This window comes from Dermacentor variabilis, chromosome 5 (assembly GCF_050947875.1).
Source record: "Dermacentor variabilis isolate Ectoservices chromosome 5, ASM5094787v1, whole genome shotgun sequence".
NCBI classification, from domain to species: domain Eukaryota; kingdom Metazoa; phylum Arthropoda; class Arachnida; order Ixodida; family Ixodidae; genus Dermacentor; species Dermacentor variabilis.
The window spans coordinates 28076960-28092366 of NC_134572.1; the positions used below are offsets into that span (position 1 = coordinate 28076960).

General features: G+C 43.6%; 1 protein-coding gene across 3 annotated transcripts; it reads right to left on the minus strand.

The window, feature by feature from the left end:
• Nucleotides 1-2080: 2080 nt before the first annotated feature.
• LOC142582380 (uncharacterized) lies at nt 2081-12034 on the minus strand. 3 transcript variants are annotated; one of them, XM_075692031.1, is made up of 3 exons: nt 11927-12034; nt 9348-9528; nt 2081-2498 (listed from the first exon to the last, which is right to left on the minus strand). In XM_075692031.1, the coding sequence occupies exon 3, from the start codon at nt 2472-2474 to the stop codon at nt 2163-2165; it is 312 nt and encodes a 103-aa protein (XP_075548146.1). In that variant the 5' UTR covers nt 2475-2498; nt 9348-9528; nt 11927-12034; the 3' UTR covers nt 2081-2162. The 3 variants fall into 3 exon arrangements, with proteins under 3 accessions (XP_075548146.1, XP_075548147.1, XP_075548145.1); XM_075692032.1 differs by lacking the exon at nt 9348-9528 and having other exon boundaries at nt 11942-12034; XM_075692030.1 differs by lacking the exon at nt 9348-9528.
• Nucleotides 12035-15407: the final 3373 nt, after the last annotated feature.

The following is a 15407-nucleotide window of genomic DNA, read 5'->3' on the forward strand; positions in this document are numbered from 1 at the left end:
GTATGGCGACGAAAAGGGGCACGGACTCAAGAAAACTCTCAGTGGACAGCTCGGGGAATACGACAATGTCCGTGTTGGATGCCGCCAGGGATACGGGCTCGAGCAAGCGGGCTACGGCCGTGATAGGCAACATGGGAGCCCAAGATATGTGCCAAGACACCACGGAGGATATCTTCGTTACTGAAGTCGTCGGGGGCTGGCGTCATGCACATACGTAAGGAATTGCCGTCGAAATGTTTGCAATGACCTGTCCCGGCATACACAATGCGCATTAAAATATGCTGTACAGGCGATGGCTTAGTCAAATATGTGTGTCTGTGCCCGTTTTTTTCACCCTCACTTCCATTAGTTCATCGCTCATCTACTCGCCTGAAATTAAACCATGCCAAATCTGTCGCATTGCCAACCTCTCCAGATGCCAATAACCTTTCTTTCTGACTCTCTCACTCCAGTCATATTTTTACAGCGACAGCTACTAATGATAATTGATGCTGGTTTCCTGAGATCTGCCTTAACTGTTGTCATGGCAAGTAGCATCATCCAGTTCGTTTATACAAAAGAATTCGCCAGAAAACTTTGCCTCCAGTCAGTGTTCGGCGATTCGGACTCTATAGAATATGAGCTATCATGCCATCGTATCGTCGTCGTTATTCTTTGTGCTGCTGTCGTCTTCGACGTCGAGCAGTTGTCGGTACCAAAGACTGTACCAACGACAGTACCAAGCAGTGTTGCTTGCTACTGTCGTCGTGCCGAGGTCGTCATCGAACAAGCGTTTGCATTCTTGTCATTCTCGCATGGCGAGATATTTCAAGGCCGGACTTCCTGCTGCTATACTTATCTCTCTGTCCTGGCAGCAAAAAAAAATGTGATCTAGGACAGCTTGTCTACTGCAGTTCACATGAGAATAGTAATAAACGAAATGGTACGTGTGGATAGAAAAAGTCATTATCGAGGCGCCCATACGAATGATTTATGAGGAAAATGTGCGGCCGTTTGCTCAATTAATTACGAAATTCTCAGGACCTCATGATGCTTCCTGGGACTTATGCATAGCTCTGCGGGACCGAAATAATCCCGATTTCATGTCCACTTCATTCCGGTAATGGTTGAGAAAGGTGGAAACTAGCATAATAAACAGGAAGAAAGCTCCGCGTACTTTGAAGTGTTAGGAGAGTAAATAATAAGCTATTGTTAGACGAAAAAAAATCACGTTATCTAAATTATTCTATGAATTATATTATTAATCTACGTTGACCAAATTTAAACGCACTTCTTGCGGACTTCGTTTATTAAATTTGAAGAGCTAGTGCATTACATGTTCCCTACTCACATATCTTTTGGCTTATATACCTGAAGGTTCCTGCATATTGGTTTTGCAAATATGTAGTAAAACAAGAGGGATAAGCAGAAGGTTAACGTTTCGTTTACATCCTAGAGCATGGAAATTTGAACGTGAACGAAACGTCTGAGTACCAGAGATAGGCAGTAATTAAATTCTGTTCCTGCTATTTGGCCTCCGTTCTTTTACCTTTCTTGAATGCAGTTTAACAAGCGGTAGCTGATGCTCAGCAGAAAACCCAGTGATCTATGAAGTTTTTCAGCATAGTAGTTGTAACCTGTAGCTAACTTCTTCATGCGAATGCAGTAATTGCGAACGCAGACACCTACATTTTGTTCATTCTGCGCAATGAAGGAAAGTCATATTTAGTACTCAGGCAATGCACCATATTGCCCAGAGACCTTTAGTCTTCGCTCCTGGAAGTGACGTTTACGAAGACTGAGATCCGCGTTTCTTGAACTGTAGTCTTTAGACAGCCAGACACAATGTGTACGTGTGACGATTTCTTTCCTTTTTTTGGGGTTATAGCGGTTTTTTTATTACCAGCCAATCGCTAGTATATAAGGTTGGCCTGTATCTCCAACTGTATCAAACGCATTCCTCGAAACCACAGGCCTCCTTTCTGCATTTGATCGCGTCTTTCAGCTACCATCACTCAACAACCACGTTGAAAGCACTGGACTTCATTATAACAAACAATATGACAATCATGGAGACTGACTATCCAGTTATACCATGAAATGTAGTTATGACCTTCCAGTGAAAACCAACTTTATTTAGGATCTATAGGTAGCATTTGAGTTATGAAATGTACAGCGAATTCTCAGTAGTGACCATGACCATATCCTCCGTGATAACCGCCGCCGTAGCCACCACCGCCGTAGTTCTTCCCACCACCCTGACGGCCGTATCCGTAGCTGGGCTGGTATCCACCGAGACCCTTGCCGTAGTCGCCGCCGTAGTGTCCGCCTTGCGGCATGGCATAACCTCCGCCATATCCGCCATGGCCGCCTCCGTAGCCGCTACCGTACTGTCCGCTTTGACCCTTGCCGTAACCTCCTCCGTAGCCAGAGTGGCCGGCACTGTAGCCTCCGTTGCCACCGTAGTGTCCCCCAGCCAAGGCGAGACCGATCATCACGGCGAAGATTAGGAGTGTCAGCTGTGCAGAAACAAGACAACCATGGACAGCAGTGAAGAAGTGCAACGTAAGAAAGAGTGGGTATTAGCAATAATTTTCTGGCTCATATTCCGTGACTAACAAATACACAAAGCTGTAACTCTACGGCAGGAGCTTTATCGAGTCTGAAATGTTCCGCTTTATGAGCCTCCATTTATTTGAGTTGACGAACGGACGTTAACGTATGGATGCATTACTAAACAGGCTCATCTCAGAAATATCACTTAGAGTAAGAGCTGGCATTATAGCTCGAAACAACTGCCACGAAGCGGAATCTAACGTGAGGTTAAAAGTAGGCTCACAGAGATACCATCTCTGACAAGCGTCTCAATGGATTCTATGGCCACGCCTAGTGCATATTACGTACCCATATGATGAGGGTAGCTATAAAGGTTTGTTTTGCAAATTTTACAAGTTTTCCTTCTTTGCGCGTGCAGTACCTAATTTGAATAACGCAACGAAACGTTATGGTGATCTGCATGACGAGCTGCTGACCATTATTAATTTATCGTTCATTCACGTTGCTATATTGGCGTTGAAACGCATATATTTTCTTATTGCCCTTCCTGCTTGCACAAGTTAAGTTCGCAGTATATAATAAATAATATGAACAAACAAACATGTCTTCAATACCTATTAAATTTTGTTAGCAAAGTCGTTTTGCATATATTTCTTTCAACCAAACAATGTCTATGACATGCAGCCAAGAATCCTGCTCGAATTTTACGAATTACGTTGAATATCGTGGAAGCATAAAACGTTACACGCCAAATTAGGCTCAAGAGGGTCTCGGCATTTGCGCCGTTTGTGGTGGTAGACTACATTAATGCCGTTGAGTTCAAGCAGCGGGAAAGCACTAATGGACACATCTTGCTACGGTATGGCAACACACCCGGTGAAAGTGGAGCCGATGTTTCCGCAACTAGAGTTCATCGTAGCTCAGTTAGCAGGATGAACGAGTCACGGAAGTGGGTTTTTATAGCTGACGATAAAATCTTTGAGGTATACTTAACTATGCTTTGGAGATGTGCATATTGATATTTGCTAAATGAGAGGGGCAATAAAAATACAATGAAGATCTCCATATCACTTTCAAATTCCACATCATAGGCCCATTAGGATAGGGTGCAAACAGAAAGCGTGAAACTTTAGACGGGCTCATCAGAATAATTTCTCATTAATGGGCATTTTTTGTAAAGAGGCTTCGTAGCCTTATCATTCAGGTGCACGTGAAATTCGGGTACTGAATATAGTCCCCGTCACGAGAATCATTTACCAACACATGCATCTCCCCTCACTGATACTTTCCAAGGCGAATTATTGATAGGGGCGAAATGCGAAAACACTGCTGTACTTAGATTTAGGTGCACGTTAAAGAACCCCAGGTGGTCGAAATTTCCGGAGTCCTCCACTACGGTGTGCCTCATAATCATAAAGTGGTTTTGGCACGTAAAACCCCATAATTAAATTAAAATTAAATATTGATTATAATGAACATATCGCTTAAATGTCGTCAAGTATGTCCATTCTCAATTCTCAATGTTTTTCGCGCTGACTGATTCACACAGAAAAAGAACTTCATCAGATATTAGCACTCCGTTGTTCATTTAACAGTTCCGACAGTTTAATGAATGCTTCCCGCTATATACCACTTTTCCCGCCTTCACAACACTTGACATATTTTGCATAAGCGCGAATTCATCGCGAAGTCGGCACCCTTTAGCCATCTATGTTGCTGCCATCAGTACTAATTAGCCCCGCTCATGTCAGAACTGGGCAAAGCATCCGACATACGAGATGGTCGTTAAAAGGCTTACTTTTCTCGTCGCTTTGATGACACAATGAAGTTATCTTATCACAATGTGCGGTTATGGCTGAACTTGCGCGTTGAAACCAGTATAACGCTCTGGAATAGATATTCTAACCAACCAAGCAGAGGAAACGTCAAAGTGTGCCTTACTGTGCTGTTCATGGTAGCGGAGGTGATCGGGGCCGGTAAACGGTGCGAGTAGTGCACAGCGGACCTTAACGCGCTTAAATATACCCTATGCGTTCATCGCTGAACACGTGAACGCCATTATGTGCGCCAGACTCTATCGCTTGCCCATCTCAGCAAATTCCTCGTGGGCAACGTCATCTCGGCGGACGAATTCTTCAGCGTGCCCTTGATGAACTTGCCCCTGAGTTGCTTTTCTTTTTATTTCACACCTGTTGCACGTGTTACAGCAACATATTCTTACTTCGTCAGTGACCATGAATATACATATTGGTGGGCGAGCAGAATGCATGATTACGAAGTATACGAAATACATGTCCCAAACTGAGACGCAATTCTGCTTTATTTAGTACTTACTGGACATCAATTTCGCAATCCCGATAGGTTTAGAAAGATGAGAATTAAATGAAAAATTATTAGTTGAATCTTGCTGCCGATATATCGACAATTAGCGCTCAACTTCAGCGGTTCAATTGCGATTGCGGAGTGGAAGTCACTTACTGCTCAATGCATGTCCGATAAGAAAATATTCTAACAATATCACTAGTAGCGAAATACTCTTTCCCATAATCAACGGTGAAATAAATTCGTGTACTTCGATGCTCGGAATCCCATTGCCAAATTAAAGGTTTGTGGGGAAATGGCTTGTATAAGTCGAATGAAATTTCACGGAATAAGTGGGAATTGTCATCTCCAACTGGTATTAGTCTTAAGATTTCCATTTACTGCATTTGGTTTGACCGTTCTCATACCTGAGTTTTGGAATTGCAATATGCGCGATGAAGTGGTTAGTTCTAAGCTTAATGACTAAGCACAATTTATTATAGTGGTTCTTGGTGGAGGGGGGGGATTATTTCGTCTACCACAGCTATGAATCTTGGCCTCTCGTTCTTTAACACATGAGGCTAATCACTGCTTAAATAAAAAGTATGTTCTCTTTATCGCGGATCAAATCAAAGATCAATCTGTACACGAGTTCAGTGCATAAGCATCCGAGCAATAACGTCATAAGAGTCTCTTAGGCTGTTCTGTAATAGCATTAGATGCGTGGCTATAAGGCCTTTGACAAAGATATGTCCTTCTATCGAAACGTTGTCCAGCCTTTCTGACGTACCTTATCGCAGTTTATAACCATATACGCAGGCCTACAAAGACGACACAGACAAGCGTGCAAATTCGTGCATCGACTCGAAGTGCATTACGGTTACATGACGACACCACAATTATGGCTAGATCTCAACTCATCGCTAACGCAGCGCTTGTTGTGCCATGTCTACCTCATCCCTTGTGCATTTATCCTGTAATTATGTAACGCAATTTGTAACCGTAATAGATTTGGAATCGTTACGCACATAAAATGTTGGACGTCTTTTCCCAAGGCTGAGGTAAGTGCTTCAGAATGGAAGTGCGAAATCAGATGTGTGTTTTTGTTGCTGGCCTTGCTTCGCCCTATACGCAACATGCATGAAACCGACGTTTAAGCAGTATCTCGGATTAGCTCATCAATGCAGTTGGCAAGGTTAGGGATTAGAACGACACTTTTGTAGAAATTCTGGAACGAAGTTACTTTTTCTATCTGCCTGTTGAGTGAAAGAGAGACAGAGAAAAATATAATGATAACTGGAGAGCATAACCTAGCGACAGGCCTGGCATGCCACTTAAGGTGAGATGGTGAAGGATGAAATAAAGGGAAAGAAGAAACATCAAAACTAAGCACAAACACAGACACATTAGCAGATACAGGTGCGCACTATGTATTGACGCGAATGTTACTAACAGAGATTCATTGAGGCCTATATTTTGCAGAAGCAGCAGAAGGACGAGATGGAGAAAGAAATAAAGAAAGGAGGAATGGATGTTACCAAGGAAAATGTCTGGCTGGCTACTCAACGCTGATAGCAGTAAAAAGGGAAGAGAAGGAGGTGAGAGAGAGAAATGAATTTGAGCACGCGCACAGACACCATAACGCAGACAAGTGCGTTCATACGTGTCATTCCTCTTAAAGAAGCACAAAAGTGCACAGAAATGCTATAAGCGTTCTAGGGCCGCTGTGAACTGCAGACGTACACACAGTTGTGTTAACATGTCGAGATTCTCATAAGCTCGAGACTTAAAATGCTTATTAGTTACTATCGGTGGTAACTTCGATCTTCTCTATTTAGCTTCGGTCCCTTTTCCTCTCTCTCCCTCTCTCTTAGTCTTCGTGCACCAGACGCTACAACGAACAACCCTCTAGTCCGGCGCTTATTACATTTGCACTTTGCAACCAATCGCAAATAAATAGCATACGTTCAAAAAGTAGGGAAAAAAGAAGCCATCCGCAAAACAGAGACACAATAAATGGACGTAAAAAGCGCTTGCCCTGCCCATTTCATCTGTTTGTCTATCCACTTTTTCAACTCAGTTTTTCTCCTTTCAGCCATGAGTAACTTGAAAATTCACAGTGTATTGCTATTCCTGTGCACTGATGATGCAACCTATATAACCTCCAGCACAGATTTGAATTTTTTTAGACAAATAAGGTCGTGCAAGAAACATGTTGAGGAGCATCTCGATCCGTAGCATCATGCTAGTATTGATTCATGCAGAAATAGTAACGACAATACAAGCCTAAACGTACAATCAGGAGGCACCTTTATACATCAGATTAGCAGCATCTCACATTAGCACACGAAACACAAGAATTTCAACAACTAATACAGTTCTTTACAATAAAGATTAAGCAAAAAAAAATGTTTATGTTAGCATGTTATCAGGAAGGCTGATCCATAAAGAAGACCAACGCTTGAGAACCGCCTTTTTTCGCACACATTTTTACGAGTGTTTTCGAGTGCTTACGAGTGTTTCGAGTGTTTATGATTGTTTACGAGCTTTCCGTTTTGAATTGGAGGCACTAAAAATGAACAGTGAAGTGTTACATTGCTAATTAAATAGTTAAACACCATCATTGTAGTTTTGTAATTTATTATAGGGTGTAGGGGCATGATTTGGTATTGAAAAAAGATGGGCTAGGTAGAGGTCGCCTAAGTTGACTTCGACATAAAAGGGAGTGCGCAGATTTTCAGTACTACACGTGGTTTTATTTACTAATCGCATGTATGGCCCCAAACTTCTATACAATATTATATTTGACTATGACACAGGACAAAATAGACTGTTCTCAATGTTGCTCCCTCAAAGAAATGTCGACATTTGTACAGCGTAAAGCAGACAGTAGATGATATCTGCAAGCTGCTGCTAAGATTATGCATTTCCATGCATATCACTGTTCATTCAGAATCCGCTACAGATCATCGTGAGTGTTTATTACAAAGAAAGGATGGAAGAAAGAAGGGAAGGAAAGGAGGGGGGAGGGAGGCATCATACGCTGAAGTAAAAGTCCGCTGGTACGTAGTTACGACAGCTTGCTACATAAGTGTAGCGCAATGAGTAGCCTAGTCATCCTGTGCTGTGGTCGTTGCCGGCGGTGATTGAGCGACGGTGCTCTGCCTCTCTGCCTCTCTCCTCTCTTATCGTTCTACATACCCCTCCCCCTTTCATAAGTGCAGAGTAGGAAACACTATATTCAGCTCTGGTTAACCTGCTCGCCTTTCTCATTTCTTTTGTCCCTGTTTCTACCCCAGTAAAAGAACGCAGCTGGACAATTAGTCCTTCCAACACCTTATGAAAAGTGGTTAACTCTACCGACATGCCTTCCTACCTTATTCCTGGTACAATGTGAAACGTTTGTTGAGTGGCTTCTACGATTCATGAAAGAGGGAGAGTGCGGGAGGGGGGGGGGACTCTGACCTTGAAAGTTAACCACACGATAACGGCATAAACGCAAATTCTGAAGGCATCTTTTTTTCTGTTGGTGAGCAGCGGCGAGAGATTATTTGCACACTTCATGGAGAAAGGTCTCACTGAAGCTTTCAACCTTACCTTTCTTCCTACTCGCCGCAGTGCATTACCTCGGCCAATTTCTCTTAAGCCTCAACTTTTTCATAGCGCAATATTAAAACGCGCTAACAAATAAAAAAGAAAGCATCTCCTTGCCTTCTTCCCACATTGCTAATCAAGACTGAAATCCTTTTCGAACTCTTTCCGGAGACCGTTCGTGTAACTGCAATTGCCAATATAGCCACGGTGGGAAACGCCTCCCCCTGTACAACGCATCGGATGCCCAGTCAACCTTGTCGTCAGTGCCTGGCGCTCGCTCGATTGAGTCTCCACCGCCATCAGTGTGAGCAGCGATTCTGAAAGTGCGCAAAAGGTGGTGGTGGTAACAACTTTATTCAGACTCTGCTCAGTGATGACCTGGCAGGCCCGAGTCCTAGAATGGCCCCTCGCGAGGAGCGACCCTTTCGGCCCAGGCAACGAGGGCTTTTTGTACTTTTTCTTCCGGCGTTCTGAGCAGCTCTTCCGACGTCTGTTGTGAGGGAGCTGGCAGGAGCGACCTGGGAGGGGGTAAGCCCTCGCACCCCCAAAGAATGTGATTTTCGGTAGCCAATGTTTGATTTGTGCAATTTTGAGATATTGGGTTCCATTGCCCGTTGGTAATTATGGCTAGCCAATGTGGGTTGGGGAACGATTTAGTTTGGATTCGACGCAGGATCGAGGCTTGCGCTCGCGTGAGGCTTGCGTTTGGAGGCGGGTAAATTCGCCTTTTTTGCTTGTAATAGTTTGTTATTTCCTGGTATGTCGTCGGTGCCTCATCCATGGGATCCGAGTCTGAGGGGCACATCTCCCGGTTGATTAGACCTCGGGCTACCCAGTGCGCCTCCTCATTCCTTTGATTCCCCGAATGGGCAGGGACCCATACGAGTTCAACAGTGTTTTCAAAAGCTCCTCGTAACCTCCCGTGCCGTAGCTCCTCTTGAAATCCTCTTCGTCTCGCTCTAAAGGTCTGAGTGGTGTCGCCGCGCCTCTTTTCCATAAGAGAAGGCTGACTGGGGCACTCGATGACATCGATGCTCCTGCAGAAGCACCCGATACGAAGACTTCCAGCAACAGGCGCACCAGCAGCACATCTGTCATCTGCAGAAAAACGGAAAATGCAAGACTGACGTCAAAGATAGCGCATGTGTTACACTGCGTACTTGTACTTCTCGTATTAATTTCACTCGTGTATTGTTTTACTTGTGTCCTGTGGTCATTTTTATTCCGGATAAACACAGCCCACAACACGCGCCGAGTGCATTCGGTTTTCCTTCAATGCTGTCGCTACAGCGATAAAGTCATGCTTAATCAGATCACGCGCACGAAGCAAATACTGTTGTGCATTCTCCAATGTGCTCGAGCACCAGTGATTGCTATTGAGTGTGTGCAAAAAGACATCATAATTAGCAAATGAAGGTGACCGGTAAGTACAGATTTGATTACTGACGAGTCTGTTCGCCGCTATAGTTGCGATTTAGGTGTAACTTGGGTTTTTTGGAAAAATGTTCGCCAAATAAAGAGTTATATTCTTAACACGCAGCTTTGGCAATGCTTGGTGTTTTCCCCGATCACTACAATGGACAATTCATAATATGAAAGAATGATCGACAGAGACGATGAAGTCCTGAGCCAAAGCCTTGCCAAACGCTTCGGACGAAAACGGGCGATTTAGTCAAAACCTCTGTACCAGAGAGAGGGTGCTCTTCCTTTCAAGTTCATGCAAAATTTTGTGTAAAGATCTTTGTCTTCGAGGTACTGCCTATTGTGCCTTGCTTTAGTACCCGCAAAGCTGAAGGTTCCACAAGATGTAATTGAAGACGTTAAAGAAAGAAATAGCGGTTGCTGAGCCGGCATGTATCGCACAATAACAGCTGCGTTTAGATGAATTCGACAAGCGGCGCTTCGCAACGCTGTTATAGAGCCTCGAATACATGTAGACCGGAGTAATGCGCTTGTAAGGTGAATCGCATGAATGCACATAGGAGAGGATAGATTTAGATGGGTAAGTCACCTCACGCGGTCAGTGCAAACGCTGGTGAATCGCATCGAGCGAGAGGGAGAGAGAGGAAAAGTGAGACGGCTTGCGCCATGTGCTTTTCTTCCCTCAACAGCGAAAAGCACCCGCCTGAAATAGGTTCCGCCTTGTTTCGGACGATGAAAGATCCACCACGTGTAAACGCTGTCGCATAGTATTACTACCGTGATGTGTTAAGGAATGCGAAACGTTTCTGTGGCATTCATATAAACGTGGCTAATTAGGAGGAACGAGATTGGTAACACTAACGAGCAGCGCTCACCTGCCCTACTTGCTTGTGACTTCGATTACTCTGTGCAGAGCACAAGTTAGCGTACCGCTGAACACATAATTACATTGAGCAGAACATAAATCAGCGTAACGTGAAATATATGGTCAAAATAAGCATTGAAGTCTCTTTAGTAATCATACCAGTAACTGGTAAACTAGGAATGAACAGTTTGACTGACTTATATAACGATTTAAAAGAAATTTTACTACTGGAAGGTATATAGGCCACAATTTTGCGTTTGCTAGCTTCTACGAAAGTCATTCCTCTTGTGCTCTCAAACGGGAACGCACTAAGGTTCTGACACCAAAATGTAATTCTCGTCATAAATATCAACGCGCAGAACTTTGCCTTCTTATTCAGCCCGAGTTAAAGATATATATCGTGTAAATAAAACACTTTTCAACATTTGTGGCTTGTATGCAAATGAAGGTCCTATGTAAGCTTTATTTGGAATTACAGAAAGTACGTAGTCAAAGTTGCAATGCCTCGAGCACGCATCAGCTATGCCATACTTTCAGTATAACAATTAAAATCATTGGCTTGTAGTTTCGGTACATGTAGTCCATTTTCGCGTTATCCTTTCACACGAACAGCTGAGTATTTTTGCAGACTTAGCTAATAACTCTGGAATGGCACTGTTGTTCGAACATTCCACAAAAACAGAGAGCAGATCTTGTATAAAGCGTTCGGAGTACGGAGCACGTTTCTTTACACCTTCGTTCTTTCGTGCTTCCTCAAGTTGGAGAGGGTGGAGAGGCTTGGGTGCGGGGTAGTGCCCGTGCCCTTCGCCATTAGAAAATGATCAGCATGGCAATATCATTACTCGATATGAAAGCACATATACAACTCACAGAGAAGGAGGCTGGCAACTGCCACCAAAAGGACCACAACGTCGCATTGACCCGGCTTAATTTTTGCGCTAGGCGAACGCGGATCATTGTGAATTAGAGTTATGTGTCGACCGACATCGGCGCAGAAGGTATAGTAAGGTAACAGCGTAAAATTCCGGTTAGAATATGAATTGCGTGCATTGGTAAAGTGAACCGCAATGTTTTCGCGACAAGCAAGCTCATAAATTTCAAACTAACTTTTTGCACAGTTCTATCAATTCAAGGACGCACTTTCATAAAATATTGAACAATGCAAATAAGTTTCAAAGAATGATGACAAGAAAGAGACAACCACATTACCAGGACTACGCTTACTTCGGCTTCATCAAAGGGATAATCATGGAGTCAAACTAGTAACAGCACATCATCAGCTCTCTGCCCTTTCACTTGTCTTCCCACGGAAGAAGTCAGCCATTACCCAAGAATAATTCTTGGAGCGAAGCATGCAGCAGCTGCGTGCGAAGCTTTTGTCTTTCCCAACATTGTTCTGGAAAGTTGCTGCAGACGGCAAAGGATAAGGTGCAGCTGTTCAGAACAATAAATAGCTGTTTTGTTCTAAAGCACGGAGGGTAAATAAGCCGTGCGTACCAGTTAAAGCTGGTCGAGCTGTACAAAAAAAAACAGAAAGAAAGAAAGAAAGAAAGAAAGAAAGAAAGAAAGAAAGAAAGAAAGGCTATGGCATACAATGATGGAACCAGCGGTGCTTTATCAGTGGTCACTATGCGCACTTTGGTGAATTTTTCTGTTGTCATTGATTAGTTATATTGAGCCTTATGTGCCTAAATTTATAATTACTTGTATAATTGCGTAATCTTGAATGTCAAATTCTGCATCGCATTTGAAAACATCAAATTCAGCGGTGTTCAGCTCGCTTCATTTTTTCCCAATTATTCTTTCCGCGCTTCAAACTCGTGGCGCTAAATGCGAGAAAGAATGCGAAGTGAAGGCGGATCTACGTGTTTCCACCACGTGACAGCACAGGGGTTTCAAGTAATCAACGCTACTTAATGGCTGACTTCGTGACCGTGAAAAAGTGACAATACGACGGCGTAGCTGTTAGCCGCTGCTACTAGCAAGCTACCGCGGCTGGCAATTTTTCTTTAATTTTTGCTTCATTTTTTTATCGCTGCCATAAGCCGCTGCGGAACGATGTAGAAAACAACGTGAAGACATGACGAGGCCGATTGTTCGTAGCTACGCGGTCTCATTGTCGCTTTATTTTGTGGTCACCAGGTCATCCACAGAGCAGTGTTGATTACTTGAAACTCTTTTTGAAAGTGCTGCTGCTGCCACGAGGGTCCGCCTTCACATTCTTTCTCGCGTTTTTCGCAACAGCTTTGAAACACAGAAAAGTACCTGCGAGAAATGTAGTGAACTGGTAGCAGTCTTGAGTTTGACCTTTTCGAACGCGAATCACAGTTTGACATTCGAGCTTGTGCAAATATTCAAGTAATTAAAAATATGTGAAAATAATTTTTACCAATAACCTAATCAATCACAACAGAAAAAAAATTACCGGCGTACGCAAAGCATCTGCCAAGAAAAACTGTTGGTCTCATCGTCACACCGGTTTCGTTGACATTTAGTTGGATTCGCATTCCTTTCTGAGAATCGTTGATCCCCCTATTTAAGCACGCCCAGTGGCTCAAGGGTGGCCTTTAAAGTTTGATTGAAAAGGTGCTGAAAGAATGAGCGCACAACTGTTGTGCACCCTATGGTCAATAGTATCTGCGCTGCTACTCAAAGCGCACAAGAAGAATTAAAGAGGTCAACGAAAGCAAAGGCCTAGTGTCGAGAACATTGTTGCTTGCGAAGTACAGGGAGTCTCGAATAAAGACTAAACGTACAAGCTGTTATAGCTGCTTGTTATAGCTGAGTCGGCTGCTACAATTTTTCCCCATACTTGCAATCTCTTGTCGTTGGTACTGCAAAGGTTTTACGCCAGGTGAGCTCTATTGGTAACGAAAGACACCTTATGCCATGAGACAACGAAGCCTACTTTAGAAAAAAAATATATTCGTTCAATTGGTCCATCATTACTTCGAACAGTTCATCTAGGTTCAAAGGCGATTCCATGTAAGGGAGAAAAAAAATATTACTGAGGCGCAACATGTGCAAGGCCATGCGCTACTTTTCCTGCGGAGTCAAGCAAAGTTGCGAACTCGTCTTGGGTGAAACCTGCACTACTGAAACAAAATGCGACCTCCAGCTGCCTCCATGTTACGTAGCTTAATTTAATCGTGAAGTTCAGAAATTGGTTAAGTACTTTATAGTATACAGGTGAATAGAATGATGTTTTAGAAGCACTGAAGTATTTATGCTCCCATAGCAAAAAAATTCATAGTTAAGATTAAGATCCGACTTGGATCTATCACGCACCTTAGGAGCAGGACAAAAAAAAACGATCAGATAGACAGGAAAGGCACGACAAGATTTTGTTCATGCAGGCTTCTTCATATACTTCCTCTTTTGTCTCAGGTTCCTTCGAGCTAGTCCTATGAGAAATTCTGTAAAATCAGTAGATTAGCTTCATCTCGGCGGTCAATATTCAAGTGCCACAGAATTCGGACAGATGTACCGTCACGCAACAGCTTTATTCAATCACGTAGCAGCCAATTCACAAAGAAAACTGCCAGATTTTCGGGCCTTTGCCGTAGCCGTCTCATCCATGGTGCTTGACACCGTATCCCGATCCACCGTGGTGCTTCGCGCCTCTGTAACCGCCGTACCCGTGTCCGTAGCTGCGTTGATATCCACCGTGAGATTTTCCATGGTGTCCACCATGGCTCATGCGGTATCCTCCACCGTAACCTTTGTGGCCAACGCCATGTACTTTGTGACCGCCAACGTAGCCGCCGTATTGGCCGCCAGCCAAGGCAACACAAATCGCCAAGGCGAAGATGAAAAGGGGGATCTGTACGCAGCAGAAAACAGTTTTCAATCACCATTACTAAATGATCTCTAATGCAGCCTGTACCTATTTTACGTTCCACATCAACAATTATGCAGTCATTAAGGAAAATATAAAGCTATCCATAATACCGACAAAACAGAAGACATAAGCATGCAGCACATACTATACAACCATCGCCCTGGCTTACAACAAATGGCATTACTACCTTTCGTTCTTTTATAGAGAAATTGCTCTCGTTTTCCAAAACTCACCTTCTTGTTCGAACATGCTTAGTTCAAAACTGTTCTTAGATGAGTACCGTCATTATCATAAATTTTGAATTGGGTCAAACCTTAGGAACGCTTAAACGCGGTTACAAACTTGTACCAGCAAGTAAACGCATGCAAAGGCTAACTTTTACTAATGGCTTTGTTAGAGACAGGGACCAAGACCTTTAAGAATGCTTAACATGTTCACCCGGAAGTGAGCATACTCCCATGCTCGCGCTATATAACAGTAAAAATTAAATACTATGAAGAACAGTGCTTTCTTTAGTGCGATATAGTGGGCACCTGACGTCTTTGCCTCCATATGAGCGCGATATGCATGCGGATAAATATGTGCACCCATCTTTAATGAAGCCATCAGTTATTTAGCCTTTGTGTGTGCCACTTCTCGTGGTCTGTCAATGCGCTTAAACTCTTCAAAGCATGTCTTATAGACAAAGGTGAACCTCAAAGCTCACCAGGTGCAAATCTGTACATGATGCGGCCCACTTCAAGTACAGTCGGCGACACTCTTGTGTAGAGCGCGGGAACGGCGGCCGCCGGGGCGCTCCGTAGCCACCAAGCGATGTTTGACGGTAGTGGCTGGGCCCGAGATTAGATA

Bases quoted from the DNA above. Each gene is read 5' to 3' on its own strand.
- LOC142582380 (XM_075692032.1), bottom strand. From the start codon at position 2,474: ATGATCGGTCTCGCCTTGGCTGGGGGACACTACGGTGGCAACGGAGGC.